The 23,775-nt window shown below is 43.5% G+C and overlaps 2 protein-coding genes across 11 annotated transcripts in view; one reads left to right on the top strand and one right to left on the bottom strand.

Annotated features, from left to right (window-relative positions):
- DENND4A (DENN domain containing 4A) overlaps positions 1 to 8,203 on the top strand; it is a 58,403-nt gene extending 50,200 nt beyond the window's left edge. For 6 of the 7 annotated variants that reach the window (XM_068143510.1, XM_068143513.1, XM_068143509.1 and 3 more), the window contains 5 exons: positions 396 to 513; positions 687 to 713; positions 1,244 to 1,406; positions 2,354 to 2,418; positions 3,087 to 8,203. In XM_068143510.1, coding sequence (XP_067999611.1) covers positions 396 to 513; positions 687 to 713; positions 1,244 to 1,406; positions 2,354 to 2,418; positions 3,087 to 3,223 — 510 coding nt within the window. In that variant the 3' untranslated portion in view covers positions 3,224 to 8,203. The remainder of the gene's footprint in view (positions 1 to 395; positions 514 to 686; positions 714 to 1,243; positions 1,407 to 2,353; positions 2,419 to 3,086) is intronic. The other variant, XM_068143516.1, reaches the window with a different exon arrangement.
- On the bottom strand, positions 8,113 to 22,508 carry SLC24A1 (solute carrier family 24 member 1). Of its 4 annotated transcripts, XM_068143520.1 has the most exons (10): positions 22,367 to 22,508; positions 20,284 to 20,816; positions 19,749 to 19,905; positions 18,176 to 18,284; positions 13,427 to 13,513; positions 11,525 to 11,619; positions 10,663 to 10,863; positions 10,218 to 10,307; positions 9,151 to 9,317; positions 8,113 to 8,499 (listed from the first exon to the last, which is right to left on the bottom strand). In XM_068143520.1, the coding sequence occupies exons 2-10, from the start codon at positions 20,670 to 20,672 to the stop codon at positions 8,250 to 8,252; spliced, it is 1,545 nt and encodes a 514-aa protein (XP_067999621.1). In that variant the 5' UTR covers positions 20,673 to 20,816; positions 22,367 to 22,508; the 3' UTR covers positions 8,113 to 8,249. The 4 variants fall into 4 exon arrangements, with proteins under 4 accessions (XP_067999621.1, XP_067999618.1, XP_067999620.1 ...); XM_068143517.1 differs by having other exon boundaries at positions 19,749 to 20,816; XM_068143519.1 differs by having other exon boundaries at positions 11,525 to 11,616; positions 19,749 to 20,816.
- Positions 22,509 to 23,775: the final 1,267 nt, after the last annotated feature.

Below are 23,775 nucleotides of genomic sequence, written 5' to 3'. Positions count from 1 at the left end.
GTAACTTCAGAACTTAAGTACTGCTGTGCCTGAGTGGGGTGCTCACCTCTTACTAGACATGCTGCAATTTGCAATTACAGCATCTTGCAGTCACCAGTTACTTCGTTGTAACTCAGTTACAAAGAAGGTAGGTTTCTAGTTGGTTTTATTGCAGTTCCACTGCTAGTTGTAAGCAGTAGAAAGAGGAGAAATTTAAGCATTTTGTTCACCTTTCTACATCCCTAAAATCATATTTGCTGTGTCAATACCGTGCTGCTCAGATTTGTTCTCTCTGATTTTACAGCAGTGTTAATATTAAAGCTTTTTACCTGTAGATCTAAAGACAGATTTGAAATACAGAAGCCCTCTGTCATGACTTGGTAATAAAATCTCTTTGTGTTCATTCTCCTGTTCAGATTCCACGGAACTGTATGTCAGAGGACAGTAAATATGTTCTTATTCAGATGTTGTGGGACAATATGAAATTGCATCAGGATCCAAGGCAGCCTCTGTATATTTTGTGGAATGCTCAGAGTAAGCTTTGTTCCTTAATTTTTTTGGTTGTTTTGTTTGGATGTTTTTTTTTTTTAAAGTACAATTTAAATTTTGAACAGTGAAGAATGTGTTTTGAAAAAAAAGATGTCTCTGTGGCTAGCTCTCACAAGATACACAACTGATTTTTGATCATGCTGCTTTTTGTCTTGCAGGTCAAAACCGCACTCTTTTGTTTGAGAGTGAGTGTTCAGCTTGGTGTTGCTATTCTGTGCCACTTGTTTTGGGAGGGAGAGATGGAGGGTGCTTGTGTGTTTAGCAGTAAACTGCTTGAATGAGTTTCATTTTCCAGCATATCTGTTTCAAGTCATTGACCAGTATCCCCAGTGGCTTTTTCTCCATTGGGAAGGGAAGAATAAGAGGGCATGTTTCAGTGGTACACTGAACTGACATTGGCAGTTCATCCACTTTGCTGCTTTCCTTATTTTTAGAGTCTGCTTCCTAAGAATTTTGTTGCCAGTGTTGGATCACCTGCCTGAAAGTCACTCATGACCCATTGCAATTCCCCATTGACCCACTGAGTTTTCTTACGCTCTTTTTGGTGTTTCCTTGTGTTGATGTTTTATTTTGACTTGCTGTTTATTGTTCCTTTTTCACTACATATGTCAACATTTTTCAGTTTGTGTAGCCTCCCATCTTTTTTTTTTAGTAACTTTCCCCATGTCACACAAAGAATAAATTTAGTCTTACAGCATTTTTAATGTTTTTTCAGCCCAGAAGTACCCAATGGTCCATTTATTACAGAAAGATGATGACTCTTTCAACCAGGAGCTCTTGAGAAGTATGGTAAAAAGCATTAAGATGAATGATGTGTATGGACCAATGAGTCAGATATTGGAGAGATTGAACAAATGGCCACATATTAAAAGACAGCGGTAAGAATGTGAATGAACGTGCCTAGCCTGGAGCAAAGTTGGACAGCAATAAGGCTGTTGTAATATAAATTATATTTTCATAGTGTGCTTATTAAAGGGGGGGGGGAATCACTTTTCCCAGCAATGTTCTCAAGTTTATCACTCAATCTAGTAAATGGGGGTTTTTTTCCCCCACAAACTGTGGGGAAAACTGTAGTCTACAACAGTTTTCACTCTTAACCTTTCCCCTTTACAGCACCTCCTGCCTTTTTTTTTCCTTACTTATAAATGATGGAAAATCAAATAAGGAATGTATATGTGCATTTCATTATTTAGTGTTTTATTTGCAATGTCTTTTAATTAAAACAAATTATTCCTGGCCTGCATGGGTGGATTTTTGTCCATTTTTAAGCTTCTAGTAGGGAAAAGAAGGGGAGCTAAGACAAGAGGTTATGTCTCACATCTGGCAGGGCTTTTTGCATTAACAGTGGGATTAGTGAGAATTATTTCCTCCCAATATAAATTTTGTGCCTGGATTTCCTAGGTTTGTTTTATTTGTAAGAAGATTCCTAGCAGCCTTTTCAACAGCTAGAGCCTTGACAAGGTGTTTCTCTGCTCGTCTGCTTGCCTTTTCAAGATGATGTAGAAGTGCAAGCTCCTTACCTCCTGTCAAATTTGGTGGAATTTTGTTGAGTGCTTTAAGTGCTTGCTTCACTCTGCATGCACTTAAAGCATCCAGTGGTGTGCTGGAAGTTGCATCAAGGATCTGCTATGAGTGATCTCCATAGGCAGAGATCCCAGGGCATTCTCCAGAGGTCAGAAATAACATTCTAGAGGTGGCAATCAGGAATTATGTTCAGAATGCCACTTAAAGTTCTCTTTATGTGCTTCCATCTATTTCTAATATAGATTCTTTTGTGGTATGTTATTGCAGTATATAAATTAACATTTTCTTTTTACAATTTCAGGAGCCTTTACAGAGAAATACTATTTCTTTCACTTGTTGCCCTTGGGAGAGATAACATTGATATAGGTAAGTCATATAAATTATTCAAATAGCATCGATCAGAGAACGGCTTAGGTTGAAAGGGACCTTAGTTGAGAGGGGAGGTTAGAGTAGATGATCTCTAGACTCAGCTGCTCAAAGTCTTATCCAGCCTGGCCTTCAACACCCCCAGGGAAGTGGCATCCACAGCCTCCCTGGGCAACCCATTCCAGAGTCCCACCACTCTCATATTGAAGAACTTCTTCCTAAAAACCGGTCTAACCCTGTGCTCCCTCAGCTTAAAACCCTCTCATCCTATTGCTATACACCCTTATGAAAAGTCCCTCTCCAACCTTCCTGTAGGTTCCCTTCAGGTATTGGAAGGCAGCTATAAGGTCCCCCTGGAATCTTCTGTAGGCCAAACAACCCCACCTCCCTCAACCTATCCTCATAGCAGAGGTGTTCCAGCCCTTGGATCATCCTTGCAGCTCTGTGTTCTCCTTATGACGGGGACACCAGTACTGAATGTATGCCAACTAGTTTTACAGATTCCAAAAACATGAAGAAATCTGTGGATTAGATGTATGCCATTGTGTGCTAAGTGCTGAATAAAAACGCTTGTGGAGTTGTTACCTGCTGCTGAGTGTGCCAGCTGTCATTACGTTTGGGTTACGGTTTGGGCACGGTCTACAGAAGTTGTTTTTCCCTTTCTACAGATGCTTTTGACAGGGAGTACAAGATGGCCTATGATCGTCTCACAGCTAATCAAGTGAAGAACACTCATAATTGTGATAGACCACCAAGTACTGGAGTGATGGAATGCAGAAAGATTTTTGGAGAACCATATCTTTAAATATACCTAGATAATGAGGTGATATCTCTGATGTGTACCTGTGTAAAATAACCACTTCAGTCACAAGGAACATCTCAAGTCTTCAGTGTACAAGAACGAATGTACTGTGGCAGAGGGCCTTGGGAAAATTAGGCCTACCTACAGCTGTGGAAATGGACAGAGGGGAAAAATGGGCCAAATGTTGTTTCTATGTCCTTTCCCCTTGCTACAAATCAACATGTAGAAAGGGAGATGCTAAACAAAATCAGTTCTTTAACTTGGGACAACACATTACAGTTCCCTCCTTAAAAAGCATAAGTGACAGGTGGACAGAAACGATGCACTGAAACTAATGTGAGCGAAGTCAATTCTTCAAAATCTATTGTTTACATAGAATACTCATGATGTTATGAAGAGCATACAAAGTTGTATTATACATATTTTAAATTGTTTATAGTAAGTTGATATTTTTTTAAGTTTTTTAAATTACTGGAGTGAGTTTTAAATGGACTTGCTGCATAAGCAATACAATGCTTACTTTTTTTCTTTGCAGTACACTGCTATTTATAGTAACTTGTCCAGTTACTTTTTGAAGAGTGATTTGTTTTTAAAGCAGAATAGAAAATGTTAGCCTTCACCTAGACAGTCCTCTAGACACAGGATTTCTCTCATGCACACATGGAAAATGTTGTTACCACAGCAATCAGAAGGAAGGTCTGGTCAACTTCTGTCAAACTCTAGGAACAAACACACTGCTGTCTCTGTAAAACACTTGGGTAGAAATCTTCTTTGCTTTCTCTCCTCTTCATTCCCCACTCCCCAGCAAAGAGAGAGCATATTGAAGAGTCCTCTGGGATCTGTTACGAAATCAGTCCATCTCAGCTGTTGGCATTTGTTGTTGTGATCTCATTATAGATGTAATGCAAAGCAAATGGCAGCCTGCAGGAAGTTCTTCATAAACGTGCAGTGTTCAGAGTCTTGGTGGATGTGTTTGAAAAAGTATGACACATAGGTAGTGCTAATCCAAAGCTTTTAACTGAAGTGCATACAGCAAACTTGCTACAGGGAATGTATAAGGAATGTAATTTATTGGGACATAGAGTTAAATGTGCTTGGAATGTCTGGCCTCTATTTCACAGGCAAAACAACTTTTTTTTCTGTGAAGGAAAAACACTGTGCCTGTCCTTGCGGTGGAGTCAGGGCTTTTGACTCATATTTTCCTCTTCTGGCGATCTAAAATAATGTTCTGTGCTCTCAGTCACATAGCAACTCCTTACCAGAAGGTAGGCTACAGAGAAAGTCCTGTATGGGGGTGGGAAAACAGACTTTGAATTGTATAAAACACCCTAAACAAGTTAAACCATGTTCTAACAAATAGCTTTATTTTAAGTAATCTTAATGGTTTTTCCAGTTCTGATTTCTTTTAGTTGTTGCTGTTATAATACTTATAAATATTCAGCTGTTACACTAGATTTTATATTTTGGTCTGACCTACCAACAGGTCTTTTAAAAAACTCTTTAGTTCCACAAGTGTAATAACACAGCAATATTTAGTTAGGCAGAGAGGAGATAAACCTTAAAGCTCGTATTTTCTTTATTAAATAAAATAGAGTGAGCATCTTAGAGGCTGAAAAGAAAAGTACTGCTGCTATGAAGCAAGATGTAACCTCCTCCCAGACCTCTGTAGTGAGAAGATGCTGCCCTAAGGAGAAAGGATTGAACATTTGTAGAGCTGCGGGTGTATGCTGATGAGAATTGCGAGCCACAGTCTTGCTGGATCCAGCTTTCATTGGGTAATACCTCTTCTCTAATTTGCTGCTAATTACACAGCTGACCTTTTGCAACATGTTCCCCCCACCCTGAGGTGGAGCTAGCATGGCTACACTTACCAAGGTTCTTCACGTTTAATTTAACCTCACGATTTGCGATGCTCTCTTTTGTACTGCCATGCCTGTGAAGTACTCCTTGTGCATGAAGTACAGCTGCTTTTGTCACCCAGGTTCATAGTATCAGCACAGGGTGGACACAGACCCCTTTCATTCTTCTGAACTGTGGTGAGAAACACCAGGTGATTTATTTTTTTCCCTGTACTCTTTGTAAGTACCAGTTAGTTGCATGTATGCTCTGCTCTGTACAGTAGGAACACTGTATTCACTGAGTCAAAGTTGCAGACAGTAGTTGCTGTGTATATGGACTCACACCTGTAGGTGCTGTGCAGAAGGTGGTATTCTCAGCTCTTTGCAGTTCTATTTCCCATGATGTTTGCCACTTGGGACAGCCACTCTTTTACAGGACCTTCAAGCCATGAAGGAGGGCAAGTGCTTTTTCCAGAGCTGCTGTGGTGTTAGAGGTCCTGAGCTATGAAGTGAGCTTCACACTTCCTGTTTCAGTCTGGCAGAAGCCACTGAGCCTGGTCCCTAATCACCTCTCACTAGGATGTAACACTGCAAGGGTGTGTGCTACCACAGGAGTAGATGCAATGCTTGTAAATCACGGCCCGCTTTCTCTGCTCTGGCCCCAGCCTGATTGTAAGTACTCCCAACTGTCTCCAGACTTAGAAAGCCATCAAGTTTTCCACTTCATTCAGATCTCAACAATCCAGCAGAGTATATACTGTACCAGGAAAAGGATTGTATAGATACCCTTCAGACAAACAATCTCACTGTGTCTTCAGTGGCACCCCCGAAGCATTGCCAGTGCTTATTTGGGCGTGCTTTTAAGTTCCTCATCATGGAGTAGTTCAAATGAAATCATTATGCTTAATGACTTGTTTTCTGAAGTCTGTGGCATGTCAGTCCACTCTAGAAGTACTATAATAAAATACAGTTGGAGTAGTGATATACTTTAAATGGGAAATTTTCCTCATTCAAGTCCTAAGGTTCAAAACGTAGCTCCTGAGGTGGGTTATTTTTAAGCATCCTACAATTACTGCTGAAACAGTTTTCAGGTCTCACTGTCCTTTATTAGCAAAGCAATTTGAGTATATTTTCCAGTACCACAAAGATGGATAAAGAAAAAGATTTGAGACATATTTTCAATTTAAAATTTTGTATGAACTGAATTTTCTCCTTTTTGTGTACTAACTATAATGCTCATGTCAAATCCTTGAACTTCAAAGGTTTTACATTTGCAGTGCAATATGTATTTTGCTTTCCTTCTGGTTCCACTGGAATAACGAATGGAGATGAAATGCTGAAATGTGAATAGCAATTGTGCTGTTTCTCTGACACTGCTGGTTCCCTTTTGGAGAAGATTTGCTCTTGGTACAGTCACAGCCTGATGAATTTGACTTCCACTGGTGAATAAATGATTTGGGCCCTGAGAGAGAGAGAAAATTCCCGCGCGCAACAAAAAATCTCAGTACAACCAAGGGGAGATGCAAATAGCAGTAACAGGGAAGGGGGATTTCTGGCTGTTATCTCACTGGGATTTACAAATGGTACTTTGTTAGACTGCAAGCAGCACTTTTTAAATGAATGGTTGTAGATTTGTAAATATGTAATGTTTAAATTTTATTTACCAAAAGAAAAAAAAAAAAACAACCCCAGAATGTTGGATGTTTGCTTTGGTTTGTAGTTCCTTTAACATATGCAAAGTCAGTGTTCACAATGTTAAGTTGTTTTTTTTTTGGGGGGGGTTGGGGTTTGGGTTTTTTTTTTTGTCTCATCCCAAAAAAAAAAAGACCAAAAAAAAAAAGTTTTACAGTGAGTCAATAAAAAGCTTAAAATCCTCCTGGTTATTTTCATTAGATGAGACTGACAGAAATCTCTGCAACTCCTGACTACATCCTTTGCTTACATGAGGTTTGGTTAGCAATAAACCTTCCAGGTTTGTGTCAGCAGGTGGTAGTTGAAGACAGGTTGTGAAGTACCCAGAATTAGTGCTGTACACTTCAGGTTAGTATCAGGAGGAAAACTCAATTCAAGCAGCTCAACTTCTTGCATTATTTCTGATTCCTGGTGTTTGGTTTGCTTATTTTTGTTGTTAGTGGTAATCTGGTATTCTACCCCCAGATCTGTTTAGCCTTGTTACAGTGAGGTGTAAATCCATACAGTATCACACTTGTGTGTGTTTCAGGGATTGCAGTGCAGGATCAGTTACGGATTTAAAGGGAGCCATATGGATAGCTGTCAGTGTTGCTCTGCAACTCTCATGTCCTGTGGTTTTCTCCATTCAGAAATAACTTACTGCTTTGCTTTTGCATTTAAAACCTTGGTTTTGAGGAAAAAAACCCTTGCAGTCTGAAGAGGGCCAGCAAAATGTTATATCTGACCTGCTGCACAATGGTTTCTACTTCCTCCTGTTTATTGCCTCTGCTGTGCGCATTGGTACAAATGCACTTGAGCTGGGCTGTGCATTTCTCCCCTGACATGGGCACACCAACTCTAGGCTTATCTCTAGTGAGCTTGGGTTTATCCCCTTCCCCCTTGGAACCTTGTTTAAAGCCCTGTCGATGGGCCTCACCAACTCATGCACAAGAATCTTTCTTCCACTTTGAAACAGCTGAACTCTCTCTGTCCCCAGCAGGCCTGGTGCTGCAGAAATGCTCCCATGATCCTGCTTGTGGCTTCAGCCCCCAGATGATTTTGAGCAGAGTAGTTCTGTGAAGGCAAGCCATAAAGATCTGATTCTGCTCCTGTTCACTGATTTTTATTTGTTTTGTGCAAGTTTGAGCAGTTTACTGAGTAATTTAGGGTGTGTTCCTGGAAATATTTCTATAAGTAAATATTCTCTGCTTAAAATCAGCTCCACTAACTTGAGGGGATCAACTGTACTGAAAACGTCATGCATCTGTATCCTGTCAGCCTTATCAATGCCTGTACATCTTTGTTATTTGATATTGGTTACTTCATTATCTGATCTTCTCTGATCCTAAGAAATAAGTAGTAGAGGCTGCCATACCAGTTGAGATTTGTGGGATTTTAGTACATTTTATTCTCAATAAGTTTGTTACAATTCTGGTTGCTTTTTTTCAGCAGAACAATTGCTACCTCAAACCTCTTGTGATGTTGATATATGCTTACATACATCCTGAAGTCTCCAAGTGTCATACAGTTACTGGGCAGGATATTATCTTGTCTTCTAACATCACACTGATGATTAAAAACACAAAGTAGAGAGCAAACATAGTGAGCCCCAGCAGCTTGTTCATTTTCCATTTGCATACAGCAATTGAGATGATCACAAAGAGGAGCATGAGGAAAAGGAGAACGATTGCACAAAACAAACCATTGCTACTGACTGCAACTGAACTGAGCCCATTGAAGACTGCATAAAGGAACCAAGGGACTGGCAAACTGCAAGGAGAGGAAAAATAATTGAAACAAATGTTTTAAGGCAGTTAATTTTCTGCATCATAACTAACCCATTTTTCCAAACTCTTACAGAAAGAAAATGCATGCTTGCATTTAGTGTTAGCTCAGCATAAATCTAAAATTGATGGTGCTCACATCAAAAATTGCATTTGGATGATATTCGAACTATCAGGATGCAATCCAAGGACCTGAAAGGGCTTTTAAAGTAACAGCTATGAAGCAAGTGTCTCAGCATGCTCTCACAGAGGTGAGTCCTGATGCTTTATTGGTGAGAGAGACAGCACTGACACTGAGCCTCAGTGGCAGAGGATCTGACTGTCTCTGAGGCACTAAACACGGGTATCCTGACTGTAAATCTTAGCCACAGATTTGGTGCATTGTAATCTCAAAAAAAAAGCAGTCATTTTTTGTTGCCTCAGAATTAGGTGAAGATGGGGAGGACTAGGTTAGACAAATCTGCCTTTCCTGGCTGGATTAAATTTTTAAAGAAAAAAACCCAAAGTAACTAGTTGCCCAGCTGCCCTTCATTTCATTACAGCTAAAATGCAATTAATTAAGAGGTTGTTTGGAATAAAACCAGCTTGCCTTATATTTCAGCAGAAATTAATCTCTTAGCATTGAACTAATACTTACCCAACAGTGATGTCAAAGATATTGCTGCCTACAGAACTGGAGACAGCCATGTCACCCAGGCCTTTCCGTGCAACAATGACGCTGGTGATGAGGTCAGGGATGGATGTTCCTGCTGCCAGTATGGTTAACCCCATAATCTCCTCTGATATCCCAATTGTTTCACCAACCTAATCAACACAAAGCTGCTGTGACTTTTGGAATGTGGAATTTAATTGCTCTGTGTAGCTTTAAGTTTTCTGCCATATTTAAGACTATAGAATGACTTGGGTTGGAAGGGACTTTTAGAGGTCATCTAGTCCAGCACTCTTGATTTCCCTTAAACATGGTAGCATTTGCCTTCTTCACAGGATAAAAAGTTAAATTATGTAGTGTATGCTGACCTCTGGTTTACTCCAGAGCAGAGTATCTGATGAGTGTTGACAAGACTAAGCAAGGTCATGCCAGTTACAGTGCAACTCTTCTGTCCTATGTCCACCTCTCCTGGATGTCTTCCACCTTTCCCTCTCCCAATTTACTATCAGCTGTGTGTGATCCCCTGAGAGCTTTGGGAAATGACAGCCTTCAGATTTATGGCTTGATGAACTGTGCTGTGAATGTGCAATATATCACTAAACACAAATTGCGGGTCCGGTTCTACAAGATGCAAAGTGCCATTTCCCAGAACACCAGGTGGACATTAAGGCAATGGGAGTTGAGATCATTTAGCAGCTTCCAGAATCAGAACCTGTATTTTCTGAGCAGTTTAATTAGGGAAGGGATAATTATGTTCTGCATAGAAGCATTCATCAGTGGAAAGGCGGAATTAAGATAAATCTTGACGGCACTTTGCCTTTCACTGATGCACAAATTCCCTTGGATGCTCTCGAGAAAGAATGACTCCTTGTCAAATCAGAAAGGATGAAATTGAAAATTCCCTTTGGGGTCCTAGCAAAACAAAATTTCTACTGCTTTGATGGATGACTGCAGCTGTAATTCATCAGCTAAAAATGCCACGGTGACACTGCTCCCTCTCTCTCCATCTACTTGTTCTGAAATGTGCTTGTCTGCAGAGAGAACAAACCCCTCACCTGGTGAGCCCACCACACCATGAGGTAAGAGAACGCAGCGATCCAGATGATGGAGCCAAAAAACGTGATGACAAAGAGTTTTTTAGAGTCCTGTGAAGAGCAAGTTTGGAAAGAAAAACATGGAGAACTTTCAGGAAAGTTAACAATCCCCAAGGAAAATTATTCACCTGAAAGACTTCACTGCAATCAATTGCTTCTACATGCACTCTGCTCTCTTTAATTGTATTTATTTTTTGTCAGCTTGATTAGATGACCAGTAGTTGGTTTATTAAATTAAGTCTCTGGAACTGAGTTAAGCTGCAGCTGGGGCTCCTGTCCCACTCCCTGCAGCACTCTACATGTGCAGTGAGTCTAGATGTGGAAAAACAGAATGGGGGACTCTTGCTGAGAGGAAATCTATATTTTAGTTAATGAATCCAGTAGCAGAAGGAAGATGGATTCTTACCGGCTTTCTAACATCAGGCAGAGTGCTCCAGAGAGGGAAGACAATGGGAAAGAGGAAAAGGTAAATTGCTTGTTTTTTCCTAGTTTCTGGCCATTCCAGAGATAAGGGCTCATCACTTTCATCTTCTTCTGTGCTGTCACCATCACTGTCTTCCTCGCTCTCGGAGCTGCTCTCTTCTGAGCTATCGCTGTCTGAAGAGGGCTGCAGGTGAGAGAAAAGACAAAAGACCTATTGGTTTTCCCACTAACAAGGAGCTCCACAGCATTTATTTGCCATGGCCTTGTCCTGGCAGAGGCCACATCTGTAACACTGCTGAGGGCAGCCCCAGCCCACATCTTGCTGTTCTGGGGCAAATCCCAGGTGTAACCTGTCTCAGTGCATGTGTTATATTAACTAATTCTATTGGTCAGTGTAGAACTAACATTCAGCTGGGGTTTTGACACAAATGAAGCATTAGTTATCACTTTGAAAAGTTCCACATCAGAACAGCCAAATTACATCAACTGAAAGAAAGGATTTGGGAAACAAACAGAAACATGTACTGATGATCACAGGACAGGCAGCTGCTTGTATTTTCCCTTAGGTTGGAGTAGCCCTCTAAGCTCAGAAGAGTCATTTGGGGAGGAAATACTACAGAGTATCATTGGTGTCATATTTTGGACCTGATTTGTGTTTGTGACCTGAGATGCTTCATCTAACACCTTAATGTATCTCATCACTACCTGCACGGTCTGGTTATAGTTGTTGGTTGTGGGTGATGAGTTGGGTCCTGCCCCAAAAGCTCTAGAGAGGGAAGAAGGAAAGTACTTGTGAAGTTTGGTCTGGACTGAGTGTTGACTGTCCATGATGCTTATTTCAGTACCTGGCCATCCTGTGGTGCATCTGCCTTCTGCCTGCTGGGTTCAGAGCCACTGACAGGAGTAACCTGGACAGTGCTTGGTGCCTTTTCCTCTTCTACTAAAAGTAAGAAAAAGGAATATGACTTACAGTCATGTTAGCATCAGGTGGTTGCCTTCCCCTTGATCAGGCAGGTTTGAGTGTCTTAAAGACATGTGTGGCATCTCCTGTTAAATACAGCCTGGTTGCTTGGGTTTTCTGTTTCTCTCCATTTTTTGCGGATTGTGATTACCAAAGCAAGGCAGAATCTGGTACCCCAGGCTCCTATGACCTTCTACCTGAAACTGCTGTAAGAGGCACATAGTAATAACAGGGGAATGCTCATTATCTGATCTACAACTGATGAGTGTTTCTTGCTTTCAGTCTGGGTTCTGAACATCTTATTAACGCGGCTCTTAAAACACAGAGGAGATGTAAAGCTTTGTTTCCCCTTTGTTTTGAGTAGGGCATGGCATTCTCCAGGGAACTGCTACTCCTCCAGGCTTCTGAGAAATGCCTGTTAGGTGCTGCCAGACTTTAATCCTTAATCGTCTGGTGGGTATTCAAATGCAAATAGGAAAATGCTGACACATACAAGGAAATAACTGCAGTGTCCTCTGTGCTGCTCCTGTGTTAGCCAAGAGGAATGGAGAAACCTCTGCACATAACAGGGTAGACATAAAGATAATACAAGAGCAGAGGTGAGAGGGGAGTGTCTGGCTCTCTGCTCACTCACATCAGGGGTGCTTTTTAGACTGCTGTAATTCAGGGTGAAGGCTCCCCTTCACATGTCAAGTCAGTAGGATCTGGTTATCCCATGACTTGCCCTGGGATGGGGTGTTACAGGGTATCTTACACTGAAGTGGGTGAGCTAATCCAGTGCTATACCTCACAGCTACACTAGGGAGCAAGGCTAGAGGGCAGATTTTCAGGAATGCATGTTTTCAGTGAGTGCCATTTGGGATTTCTGAAACCAGGCTTCAGAGTTCACTGGGACACTTTCAGCCCAAAGTGGGAGACAGTGTGACGATGCCCATGGAATGTGCGTGGCTGCATCTATGCACCAACAAAGCCTGTGGAAATTCCTAGTTCAGAAAAATCAGTGCTCACACTGACAATTTACTTGTATCTTAGTATTTTCCTCAAATTTGGTCTCATCCCCTCAGGTCAGGCCCAGTGCTGGAAGGCCCTCAGGGGCCTGCTGTATTGCAGCAGGGTCCTGGTGGAGGTGGGGCCTTCCTTACAAAAAGTTTGCTTGTTTCCTGGTATCTCCAGCCTCCCTGGTGGCACAGACCTATGTTGCAGCTCAAGCCAGCTGCTGCCTCTGAATCAGCTCAACAGCCTGCATGTTTATCAGCAGAGATGTGAAAAAGAGCAAAAACTCTTAAAAGAGAGGATGCACAGACCCCTAGGATTGTTGTAGACAAAGTCAGTGTGGCTTTTCTCTCTAGAGGAATCTTTCATGCTCTTCTGCAAGTGTGCCAAATTTCCAAGCTGAAATGAAGATACTTTAACAAACACCACATTTGCAGGGTCTACCTAAGATCAAGCAGCACAGCAGCACCCAGCTGCTCTCTGTAACAGCCTCATTTCCCCTCTCCCCCCCTTCTGGTGGCAATGTACTCTACATCCTTGTAGCGCTTTCTGTTTGGATGCTGCCTGACTAACCATTCCTGGGCCCCTGTGGGGATGGCTTTTATTGCCCACTGTTAGCAGACATCGATTGATTTCTGCTGCATTATTATAGCAGCCATCTGTGACCAGTAATAACAGAAAAATTGTGTCAGACCATAGTGTTTCTTTGCCAGCCCTTGGGTATTGAGTGCTGGGAAGGTGAGGGATTGCAGTGCAAACGGAGGCAAACAGCACTGACTCTTCTTGCACTCACCTTCTGGTTTTGACCCTTGTCCAGCCGGCATCTCTGCTTTGGCCTTGGCTATGCTGCTCAGCACGTCAACCCTGTCTTTGAATTTTGCTGTGGAGGAGAAGGATGCATTCAGCAGCAGGTGTCAGCTATGCAAAGCCCCCCTTTCCCTGCTTCCCCACAACACATCTACCTCCTCCCTCTTGCACGGGTTGCAGTCAGCACCGACTTGTGAGTCATCTTTCTGGCTGTGGCCCTAGGTTTTGGCTGCTGCTATCTGATTGTAGATGTTCAAATGCTTAGTCTTGTGGCAATTATGGTAGCAATTTGACATGTAATCAATCCTTTCACATTTAAGAGAGAATCTGGATGGAAGAGAAATACAGGGGATACCTGTACTTCATAGGCAGCAAATGCAGAAAGGACAAAGGAGTTTTAATGTGGTATCAGCTTGTTCCCAAAGGACTGTTGATTTTCTTTCAGACTAGATTATGTGTAAACTAAAAATGACACCTCCCTTCTGCCATGTGACCATTGAAGAGGCTTTCCTGAGCTGCTTGCAGACTGATGACTTGATGGTAAGGAAAAATAAAACCCTCCTATGCTCCAGTTCTCCTGATAATGATTGATTTCTCTAAGTGTGCATGGGTGTTTCCTCTGTTGGAGGTGATCTCAATTCCTCGTATCCAGGTTCAGCACGGCCCAAGGCACCAGTGCAGTGTCTGGTGTTGTATTTCTGGGACTGCTGAGGACTTCTTCACTGTAAACCATGCTCTGCTCAGCTGAGCTGCTTTATTACTGTTTTACAGTGAAGTATGAAATTCTGTGTGTTTCCACAGTTAGGTATTGTGCTCAAATATCTTAACTCCTGCTGCCATGGAAAGCGAGCGAGTCACTGGCTCTAAGAAAAGTCTCATTGTGCTCTGATCTATATCATCTGTCAAGCTGCCTACCCAATAGCTAAGCTGAGGGACACAGGGCTTGCACATGGACAGTAGCCATGAGAAATTGGCCATGCTATGCTTGTGCAGGGCTGTAAATTAATTTCCTCTGAAAGTTTTATCACACTGATTTAATCTACTGTACCGTTGTCTATGAAACCAGAACATGCTGTTGTCATTTGCCTCAAGGGCAGGGCCTTGCCACTTTGTTCATCACCAGGAGACCAAGTTAATAGAAATAGCAGGTCCAAGGCCCTGAGCCATGCAGGCAGATCTGCTATTCTGAGCTGAACCTTGTGAACCAGGATTTTCACTAGTTGGTCAGAGATGAAATGAAGAGTTCTTCTCCCTTGAAAGGTTGGCTGGGGCTGAATAGCCTGACTCTTCCATGCTTCTTGTCAATACTGAAACCTGCCACAGGGCATGTGAAGCACTTTGCCTCATCCCCTCTCTGCTGATGCTAAGCACCAGTGTAGCCATCAGTGCAGGGCAGTGAAGGGGTGACCTTTTGCACCCTGTCTCCTCTGACCACTAGGCAATGCATCTTTCTGTTCAGCTCTTCCCAGAAGCTGTTGCAAAAGCTGCTGTCAGCAGGGTCAGGGCGGTCAGGCTCAGCCTGAAGAGATTATATAAATTCAAGCTCCTGGCTCTCTGCCCTCACGTAGGCTGCAGGCCCTGAGCACCGACCCCAGCACAGCCTGTGAGCATCTCTCTGGCAGGATAAACAGATTAGGTCCAGGCCACTCTCCAGTTCTCATGAGATCAGCCTCATTTAAAAAGGTGTTAATTCCTCTGACACACATTTCATGCAAGAGGGACTGAGACTGGGGGAGAAGCTGGCTGTAAGCTGGCCAGATCTGCAGGTCAGCATGGGGAGGAAGGATATCTGTCAGCTCAGGCCTTGCTAGTGCTGGGGATTAGCTGAGCAGGGCAGCATGCTGGCTGTTTCAGCAGCCAGGGACAGAGCACTGCTAATGCTCTGCAGCCATGGGGGCCCATTCCTCACTCAGGAGTGTAGACCCCTTTAGCCATTCACTGCTGGTGACACTGAGAACATATCTGTGGCTGATGCTCTTCAGGAAGATTCCTGTTCTACAGATTGACAACATCCAGGCTGGACTTAAGGTGGCAGCTGAGCTTCAACTTGAGTTTGGTTCTTATGTTTAATTAATTCTTTGCCTCTAATATTTAATCTAACAAGACTAACTTCACCATGAACAGCAGGAAGGATTTGGGGGAGTGTAAATCTGGCATGAACCTGGAAGATTTGGAGATTGTGCTGTCTAAAGAGGAAGTGAAAAAATCTTCATGATTCTTTTTGTCCCTTAGCATCAAGATTCTCTTAAAACAAGTGATTGAATGCTAATGGAGCAAGGAGAAACAGTAACTGCCTTCAGTCTTCTAGGCTGCAGCACTGCCTGCTGCTCTATTCTGGTCTAAATTCCAAAATCAATATCTTGTTAACTGGGGCATACTGAGAGTAGACAGCTCTGATAACCATGCTACTGGAGCCCTTTTGATTCATTCAAGAGTAAAAGTAGGCTTCTGTCTTCTTTCTTGCATGATTAGTGTTTAAAGAATAACCTGATGGTAAGACTGGAGGTTCAGAAATGAGAGGGTTCCTCAGCCTTCCCAAAATTCTTGCTCCCTTTAATTCCCCAACAGTTCCCTCTACTGTCTAACTGGAAGATCTGGAAAAGATCTCCTGCTCTGCTTCTGCACTCCTTCAGAGGAAGTGGGGAAAAGACCAGAGCTGCTTGAAATGTCTTGTAAAGAAAAGGAAAAGGCCCTATGGGGAAAAAAAGACCCTTTATTTTTCTATCCACAATAAAATTCTAGAGGCAATGTAAATGTTAGAACTTCTAAAGTAAAACATCTAGTCTCCTGTAGAGAGAGACTTAAGTAATGATCTCTTCCTAATGCAAAAAAAAAAAAAGAAAAAGGAAAAAAAAATTCTGATCCTAATCCATTGTTCAGATGAGAAATTTTGTTTCACACAAGAGGGGTTGCATTAGGAGCAGTGACACAAAATTTGTATTTCAGACTTCTACTCTATGCCTAAGATCTCTGCCTCTGGAAGTCGGTTTGGAAGGGCCAATGCCAGTTCTTCTTTCACATTCTGTGCTAATAGAGTTTCTGTGCTGCCCAAGTGCAATGCAACTGCAGCAGAAAGGAAACCCCAGAGAGATCTTCATTCCAGAAGGCTGGGTTAGGAACTGCTGAGCAATAGTTGGCAACCATTTTCTTCTGTAAGAGTATTCTTACCGCAGCTTCGAAGTGCTGATGCTACAGGCATTGGCAAGAAGGAACAAGGACCCTTGCAGGAAGATAAATTGCTTTGAGAACATCTTCTATGCTGCAGCGTAGTTACAAAAATGTGTCCTGTACAGGCAGTGCTGCACACACTGCAAGATGTTTTGGGTGACTGGTGGTAACTAGGCACTCAGCTGTCCTGAGGGTACCAAAGGGCTCCAGTACTATCAACACAGAGGCTGACCTTGTTGTCCAGATACACCTTTTGGGCTCAAATCCTTTTTGAAAGTCATCCACGGGAAGTCACTTCATCTTTTTGGCCAAGACCCAGAAGACTCTTGCCTTTCTCAGCCTATCTTGGTCTGTTCAGAAATGCATTCCTTTTTATCCAGAATCTCTTTTCTTTAGCTATAAGTTTATGAGGGTAAGGAGAGTCTCCTACAAGGTCTACCTACAGGACTTGGGGCACTGGCTCCTTGCTTCAGAGTGCTGTGCTGTTGTAATACCAGTAGCTTGCTTTATCAGAATCTGTTCTAAGGCGCTGTTTCTGTGCTAGCAGTGTTGAGTGGAACAGGCACGTACCTGGGGCAGAGGTTTTGCTCTTATCTCAGTGGCATTATTGCACTAAAGAGTCTAGGAAATAACAACCTTTTGGAGAGGGCTGTAGCAGAGCCTCGCACACTCTGTTGTGGTAGAGCTGCCTAAGTACGTGTGGTTACACTCCCATCTAGTGGCTGCTACTTACAGACAGGAACTCGGTTTGTCTAACTGAAATGAGAGGGGGACGCTGTCTTTCAGACACGTCCAAGGTGTCCAGTTTAATCAATGTTCACAAGCTGTGGTTAATAACAGCCTCTTTAGCAAGGCAAGCGACTTATAACTGTATTGAAACCCTTCAGCTATGTACTCTGGGCTGAGCTGGCTGGAGCAGCACTGGAGCACTCTCCTTGGCCTGGGCTAGCAACCTCAGGGTTTCGCTAGACCGGAAAGCCAAGTGTGTGCTGGTCTGGTGTGGGCAGATGCTGCACAAAGCCTTTCAGAGGTGCAGGAAGGATGAGAAGGTGCTGAAAGGTCTCTGAGGGGCAGCAGTCCCTCAGGTCTGGCACTTTCTGATGCTAAAGGCAATGGCAGGTCCTCTTGTAATTTTTTGGTTTCATCCATGTGCTGTTGGTGTCACCTTTTGGGGCGTAGGAGGCAAGGGCTGTAGAGCAAACCCTGATGAGATTGGCTCTTGTTAAGCTACCGTTAGAACATGATTGTTGCCTTCACTAAAATCTGTCTAAGGGGACACTTATCTCTCTTGCTGTCCTTATCAGGACCCCTTTGTTCCTTCAAGCAGTTTGTGCAGCTGGGATTTTCATCTGGAGAATCCTTTTTGTAACCTCTGTGATAGACACGAGAGGCATTGATCTGCTTAGCTTCAATCTCTCTTTGAATGGGCAAGAGATAATCTCTTTAGAACAAGTAGGGCACTGGAGGGGTGGAGCATGGACTGGGCTCGGGAGGAAAACCAAAACCCATCTTTAACATGCTTGATTGTTTCTTGGAAATTAACCTCAGACATGGAGCATTCACTCACCTTCTGCCAGGGGATCCAGGGTGTGGATCATGAGCTGGAAGACAGTGCTGCGCATTTGAGAGTTGTGCAGGGAGGCTGAGCTGCTGCCTCGCTGTAGGGCTGATGCAGGCTATGGAAAGGTACAATGCAGCAGTCAGTAGCAGTTTCCATGTAAAACATCTCCACCATTGGTTCACCTCTGCCCTGGTGGAAGGTGGATGCTGATATTCCCCAACCCGAGCAGCAGCCTCAGCATGGATTTTAAACAGCCTCTGCATTCAGGTTCACAGGATGGTTGTCAGGACTGACTGTTCACAAGAGAAGCAGGATTCTACCTACAGCTCCTCAGTGAGAATGCAGGTACCCAGATGATGCCTCAAATGGACTCTACAATCTGATTCTTGTAGATACAGGAGCCCCAGATTTCACCCCCAAGCATCTGCCTCCTTACTCATTTCCTAGCAGAGGCAGAGTGAAGGTGCAAAGGGGCATTTTTTTACCAGGGATCAGCATTAATTTCCATATAAATAATTTCTTTTTCCCAAGGGACAGCTTCAGTAGCTCTCTGTCAGGGTACTACATGCTAGTGAGGGTTCTCTGTATTTTTCCCTTCAGTCTGAAGGACTGGATTAAATTTGTGCTGATTGGGGAGGTCTAGAGTGATGTATGTGTATAGCTGCAGTATCCTGCACATGTATCCCATTGGAATGTAACACATGAGCTTTCAGGACTCCCAGCCATGAGCACTAGCTGAAAGACAGACCAGGAGGTAGATCTCATAGTGTACTGGACACAATGTCCTGGCAAGATCTGCTAGTCTGAAAAGGTGATTGGCTCTACAGACACCTTCAGATTCTGTCTTTGTCTAAGCAGTCAGCTCTTCCTTCAGAAGACAGTGAGTGAAGGACCTTGGTCTCAGATCTGGAGTGTGTGGTAACAGCCACATAGCTCCCTGTCTGCACCAGCAGCGTGCAGAATCATCTCTGAGCACACCCTGCTGTGCTTAGGGCATGGAAATGGGATTTGAGTTCTTCCGTCTCGTTGCCAAATGCTGATGGGAAGAGGTGGCAATGGTGAGTTGCTAAAAAGGGTGCCAGATCCTCTTTGATGCTGCAGATTGATAATGTGGGATACCACCAGTGTCTCAGCAACACTCCTAGCTTCCTAAAGGGAAAACAACGTCCCCCAGCACCTTGATCGGTGCCTCATACCAGAAGCCTTTTCCCCCCGTTTGGCACAGAACTGCCCAATCTTTCCAGCACTACAGATGTGTTCCTCCAAGTGCTTTGTTTTTAAACTTCTTTACAATAACAGAGTAAACACAATCCCACCTGTGTCTCTGAGAGCAGACAAGCAACCACCACTGGTACTTTTGGGAAGTGCAGGAGCAGAACTGCCTTTAGTTGCGTTCTCTGATTTCTTAGCATCTCTGCTCTCTAGGTTGCATTTCCCTCGTTTCATAGCCATAATCAGTGGCCAGGCCCTGGATCCTGAGCTCTTGTTTGACTATGCACTTGGTTCAGGAGCGTTTCTCTGTGGTTTACACTACAATAAGTGATTTCCAACTTGCCCTCTGAACAATAAGGACACCAACCTTCTGCATGTGCTCTGCTGATGCTGCCTGCACAGCATTTAGCTTCTTGTTCAGCTTTTGCTTCACCCATTGCTCTAGGTACACGTTCTGCTTCATGGTGAATACGTATGTGGCATAGGCAGTCAGTAAAAGGAGGCTTTCCCACCAATCAATGACACTGTCTAGGAAAAATAGGATGAGCATCAGTAAGTCTACAATGTAGAATGAGATGTCTCTAAATAAGGGCCACCATGTCAGGTGGAGTATCTCCCTTGAGAAGAGGGCACAAGTGCCAATGACAAAGAGGATATTAAACACTGCTGAGCCCACAATGGTACCGATGCCCACATTGCTGTGTGAGATGAAGACACCTATGAGGGAGGTGAAGAGTTCTGGTGCTGATCCACCTGCTGCCATGAAGGTGGCTCCAGCCACATCTTCAGAGATCTGCAACTTCTCTGTGATCACTCCCAAAGCAGGGACAAAATACTCATCACACACTATGGCCAAGGCCACAAATACATATATCATGCCAAAGATGTGAAGCACAACCCACCCTTGCCTGCGTTCTTCCACACTGAACAGGTCCTGGGGGTATTCTCCTTTGGACTCATGTGGTGCCTTTTCATCTGGGTTGCTTTCACTGTCGTTTTCTGGTCGTGGTGTTTTATCCACTGATGTAGCGATGGGCACAGTTGGCTCAGGATCCACGTAGATACAGTGCTTTATTGTGGGTGCTGCTGTGATATTGTTTGTTTTGGCAGTCTTGTTGCTGGAGAGGTCTCTGTAGGTCCTTTTGACAAGATCCATGGGTTGGGGTGCTGTGTGTGGTGCTGCAAGGGCAGAGGGGCTGAGCTGGAGCTGATAGAAAGAGAAGGCCAACAGTAGGGCAAGCAAGAAAAAGATTCGGTTCCGCTGTAGCCGCCGCCTCCGTGGTAAATGCATTTCCTACAGGACCAAAAGTCAGAGCTGTGTCCAGAAGCCACTGAAGACTTCTCTTGATCAGCAATTTGCACTTATCTCCACCATTGAGTTTCTAGCTGATCTTGAGCATCAGGAGTGAAGCCATATGACACAAGGAGCAGAATCCTGCAAAAGAAAATCTGGTGTGAGGGGGGGGATAAAAGGGGAGGGGGGGAAATGTGCTGCAACCTTCCACCATATGGTTAATGTTACTTCATTGGCTGCTTTTCACTGGCTGCTTTATTACTTTCCAGTAAGAAGAAATGGACTTAAATGAGTAAAGGCAGACCTAGATTTAGGTTTCTGACTTTATTTTTTATGACTACAGGCTTTGCTGATTAGAAATCATAGAGAAGAGTTGGCTGAGACAGTCCAATGTGAGCTGAATTCTGATTCCACCTAATGCCCACATCCAGGAGCTATTGAAAATTGTGCTTTCACTTTAGCTGTTACCCTGTAATATTAACCATTGGGTCAGGTTAATATCTGCAGGAGGAGAGGATATTGCTGGAAATGATGATGCTCAGAAGACAAGATTGTGCTATTAAAACCTCCCTCCTAACAGAATAGTTATTCACTGAAGTAACCTTCACAGGAGGATGAAAAGTGCTCAACAGTTCCCAGCTAGACTGCTCTGTGGCTCCCCAGCCTTGCCACCCACAGAATCCAAACCAAGGAACAGTGAGGTTTTTTCTTTCCATCTGAGAAGAGCACGAGAAAGACTTGGCTCAGGTAAAACTGAGGGTGCTGAGCAGCCATTTGTTCCTATGACTACCTCTTTCCAAGCCTTTCTCTAGAAATCAGAACTGGCAAAGTGGAGTTGTAATCATATACTTTATTAGGGAGTAATTAGCATAACTTGCATAATTATTTGACTAGCATCTAGAAAGGCAGGGAAATTTTAAGTGACAGAGCCTGCAGCTGTGTCAGCACAGAGACAGTGACTTGGGGCTGGACAGAATTCGCTGTTCATACTGCTTGAATGTCTAATGTTGGAATACCACTTTTCATGGATTATCTTTTCCCCCCAGAGTGGGAATGTTACTCTCTTGTTGATCTGGATGTGAGTCACAGTTTTGTAAGCCATTCTCTGATAAGCCCTGTGCAGCTTCGCACACACTTACCCTCTTGCATAACACCTTGTGAAGCAATCAGCCTAAATTTCTTGCAAGACAGGCATTATTATCATCTTTTAAATAGCTGGGAGGATCACTAAGGCAACAATAATGGGAGAGTGGGAGTACCTAGATAAGTAGATGACATAAGCTTTGCTTTTCCTATGTTAAAAGAGTACAAACATGCATATGGCAGAATTCCATAATATGTATCACCAAGTGTACATTATTAGAAAAGAACCCTTCCTGACAAAGCTAGGAGAGTAAAAAGAATGACAGAGAGAACAGAAGAGGTGTGCACACACTCCTATTTAAACACTGTTTTTACTTCTCTCCTAACAGCTCCTTAAAAGACCTTTTGCAAGCAGAAACATATCCAAAGCCAGGATCAACTGTAAGAGCTCTCCATCCAAAGAGCTGTCCATCAGCCTCTTTGTTTCTCTAGTCTTGTAAGTTTTGCAGTTCTCTTACAGGTCAAATCCTGATCAACTCCTTTCTCACCTATTGGACTACCTCTGTCCTAAGAGATGTGAAGCAGTCAAGTGAACCTCTACAGCTTACCGTCTGAAGATGCTGTCCAAGAGGAAGAGGAGTACCAAGGGTTGAACGCAGCGCTGGAAGCTTCTTTAATGCTTAATGGGAGATGCTATTGCAGAGACAGACAGGTGAAAATGATCCCATTTTCCTGATGCCTTTGCTGGCAGAGTTCTAATACAAGAGAGGGTCAGATATGAAGGACATATTACCAGAGAAATAACCAATCCCCTTTAATACCTGCAGGCCCTAAGAAGATTAAGCAGTATTGTATAGATTTGGGTCTATCTCTGAAGCAAATGTCTTTGTCTGCTACCACAGGTTATTTTCATTGTGAGGGCAAGTAATTATCTTCATGACCAGATGAAAGCACTGGCTGTGAGATGTGTCATTCTCATGGCACCTATGGAAGAGAGCAGTGGGGGTAGATCATACCTCTGCATGAAGCAGTGGTCACCTAAACAAGATGACTGTGGCTTTATTTGGAGGTGTTTCCTTTTGCTGTCAGACTAGACAAGCCCCTCTGCTGGCCTTGACATATTTCACAGTGCAAGATGTAGGTTTATAACTTGCTGTCTCCTGGAAAATATCTCCCAGCTCCTGCAGCATGATCTCAGAGGCAGAGGGGTGCCGTGGAGCCCATGCACAGTCCCTCACTGGCACAGCAATTTGAGGATGGGTGTCAGCAACTCTTCTGTACCAAGTGGCACGGAAACAGAGCAGTTCCACAAAGGAAGATATTAAAACACTCCTGACCAAAGAGCTAATGGTCAAATTAATAGATTCATTCCTGAGTGTACAAAGCCAGGTGGGGTGGGCCTTTGAGCAGCCTGGGTTTAGTAGAAGGTGTCTCTGCCTGTGGCCAAACCATTCTATGCATCTGTGAAAATGATGGTTTGAGAATTAAGCAAACTGTTTCCTGAAAGGATGGTTTTGCAGGAGTACATCCATGCTTTACAATAGAGGCAATTGAACCCCCATGCTTCCTGCCACACTTACAGAACTGTGAGGAAAAGGAGGTTCCCTAGCCAGTTGGGAATGCTTACATTTATGCATAGAAGTCTTGCATAGAATGGAGTCAGAGACTGGTTTGGGTTGGAATGAACCTTTAAAGCTCATCTAGTCCAATCCCATTGCATTCAGCAGGGATATCTGCAACTAGAGCAGGTTGGTCAGAGCCCCAAACAACTTGACCTGAAGGGCTGTTCCAGGGATGGGGCATCTCCCACCTCTCTGGGCACAGTGTCTCACCTCCCTCTGCAAGAACAGTCTTCCTCTCTAAATCTCCTTCTTTTACTTTCAACCCATCACCCTTCGTGCTGTCACGGCAGGGCACTGCTCAAAGTCTGTCCCTAGCTCTCTGGCGGGCCCCTTTAAGTGCTGAAACTTTTCCACCATACTGGCACCTAACTGAGCCGCTTTCCATAACGCATGCA

Source organism: Melanerpes formicivorus, unplaced genomic scaffold (genome assembly GCF_026170545.1).
Source record: "Melanerpes formicivorus ecotype bairdi unplaced genomic scaffold, bMelFor1.0.p_v2 SCAF_10, whole genome shotgun sequence".
NCBI classification, from domain to species: Eukaryota; Metazoa; Chordata; class Aves; order Piciformes; family Picidae; genus Melanerpes; species Melanerpes formicivorus.
Note: the sequence above shows the minus strand (reverse complement) of the source record. Positions and strands in the feature narration are given on the sequence as shown.

Bases quoted from the DNA above. Each gene is read 5' to 3' on its own strand.
- SLC24A1 (XM_068143517.1), bottom strand. From the start codon at position 20,672: ATGCATTTACCACGGAGGCGGCGGCTACAGCGGAACCGAATCTTTTTC. The intron at 18,285-19,748 runs GTTGGTGTCCTT...ACCTTTCCATAG, and splicing joins CAGCAGAGCACATGCAGAAG to CCTGCATCAGCCCTACAGCG. The intron at 11,620-13,426 runs GTGAGTGCAAGA...TCTTACTTTTAG, and splicing joins ACAAGGGTCAAAACCAGAAG to TAGAAGAGGAAAAGGCACCA.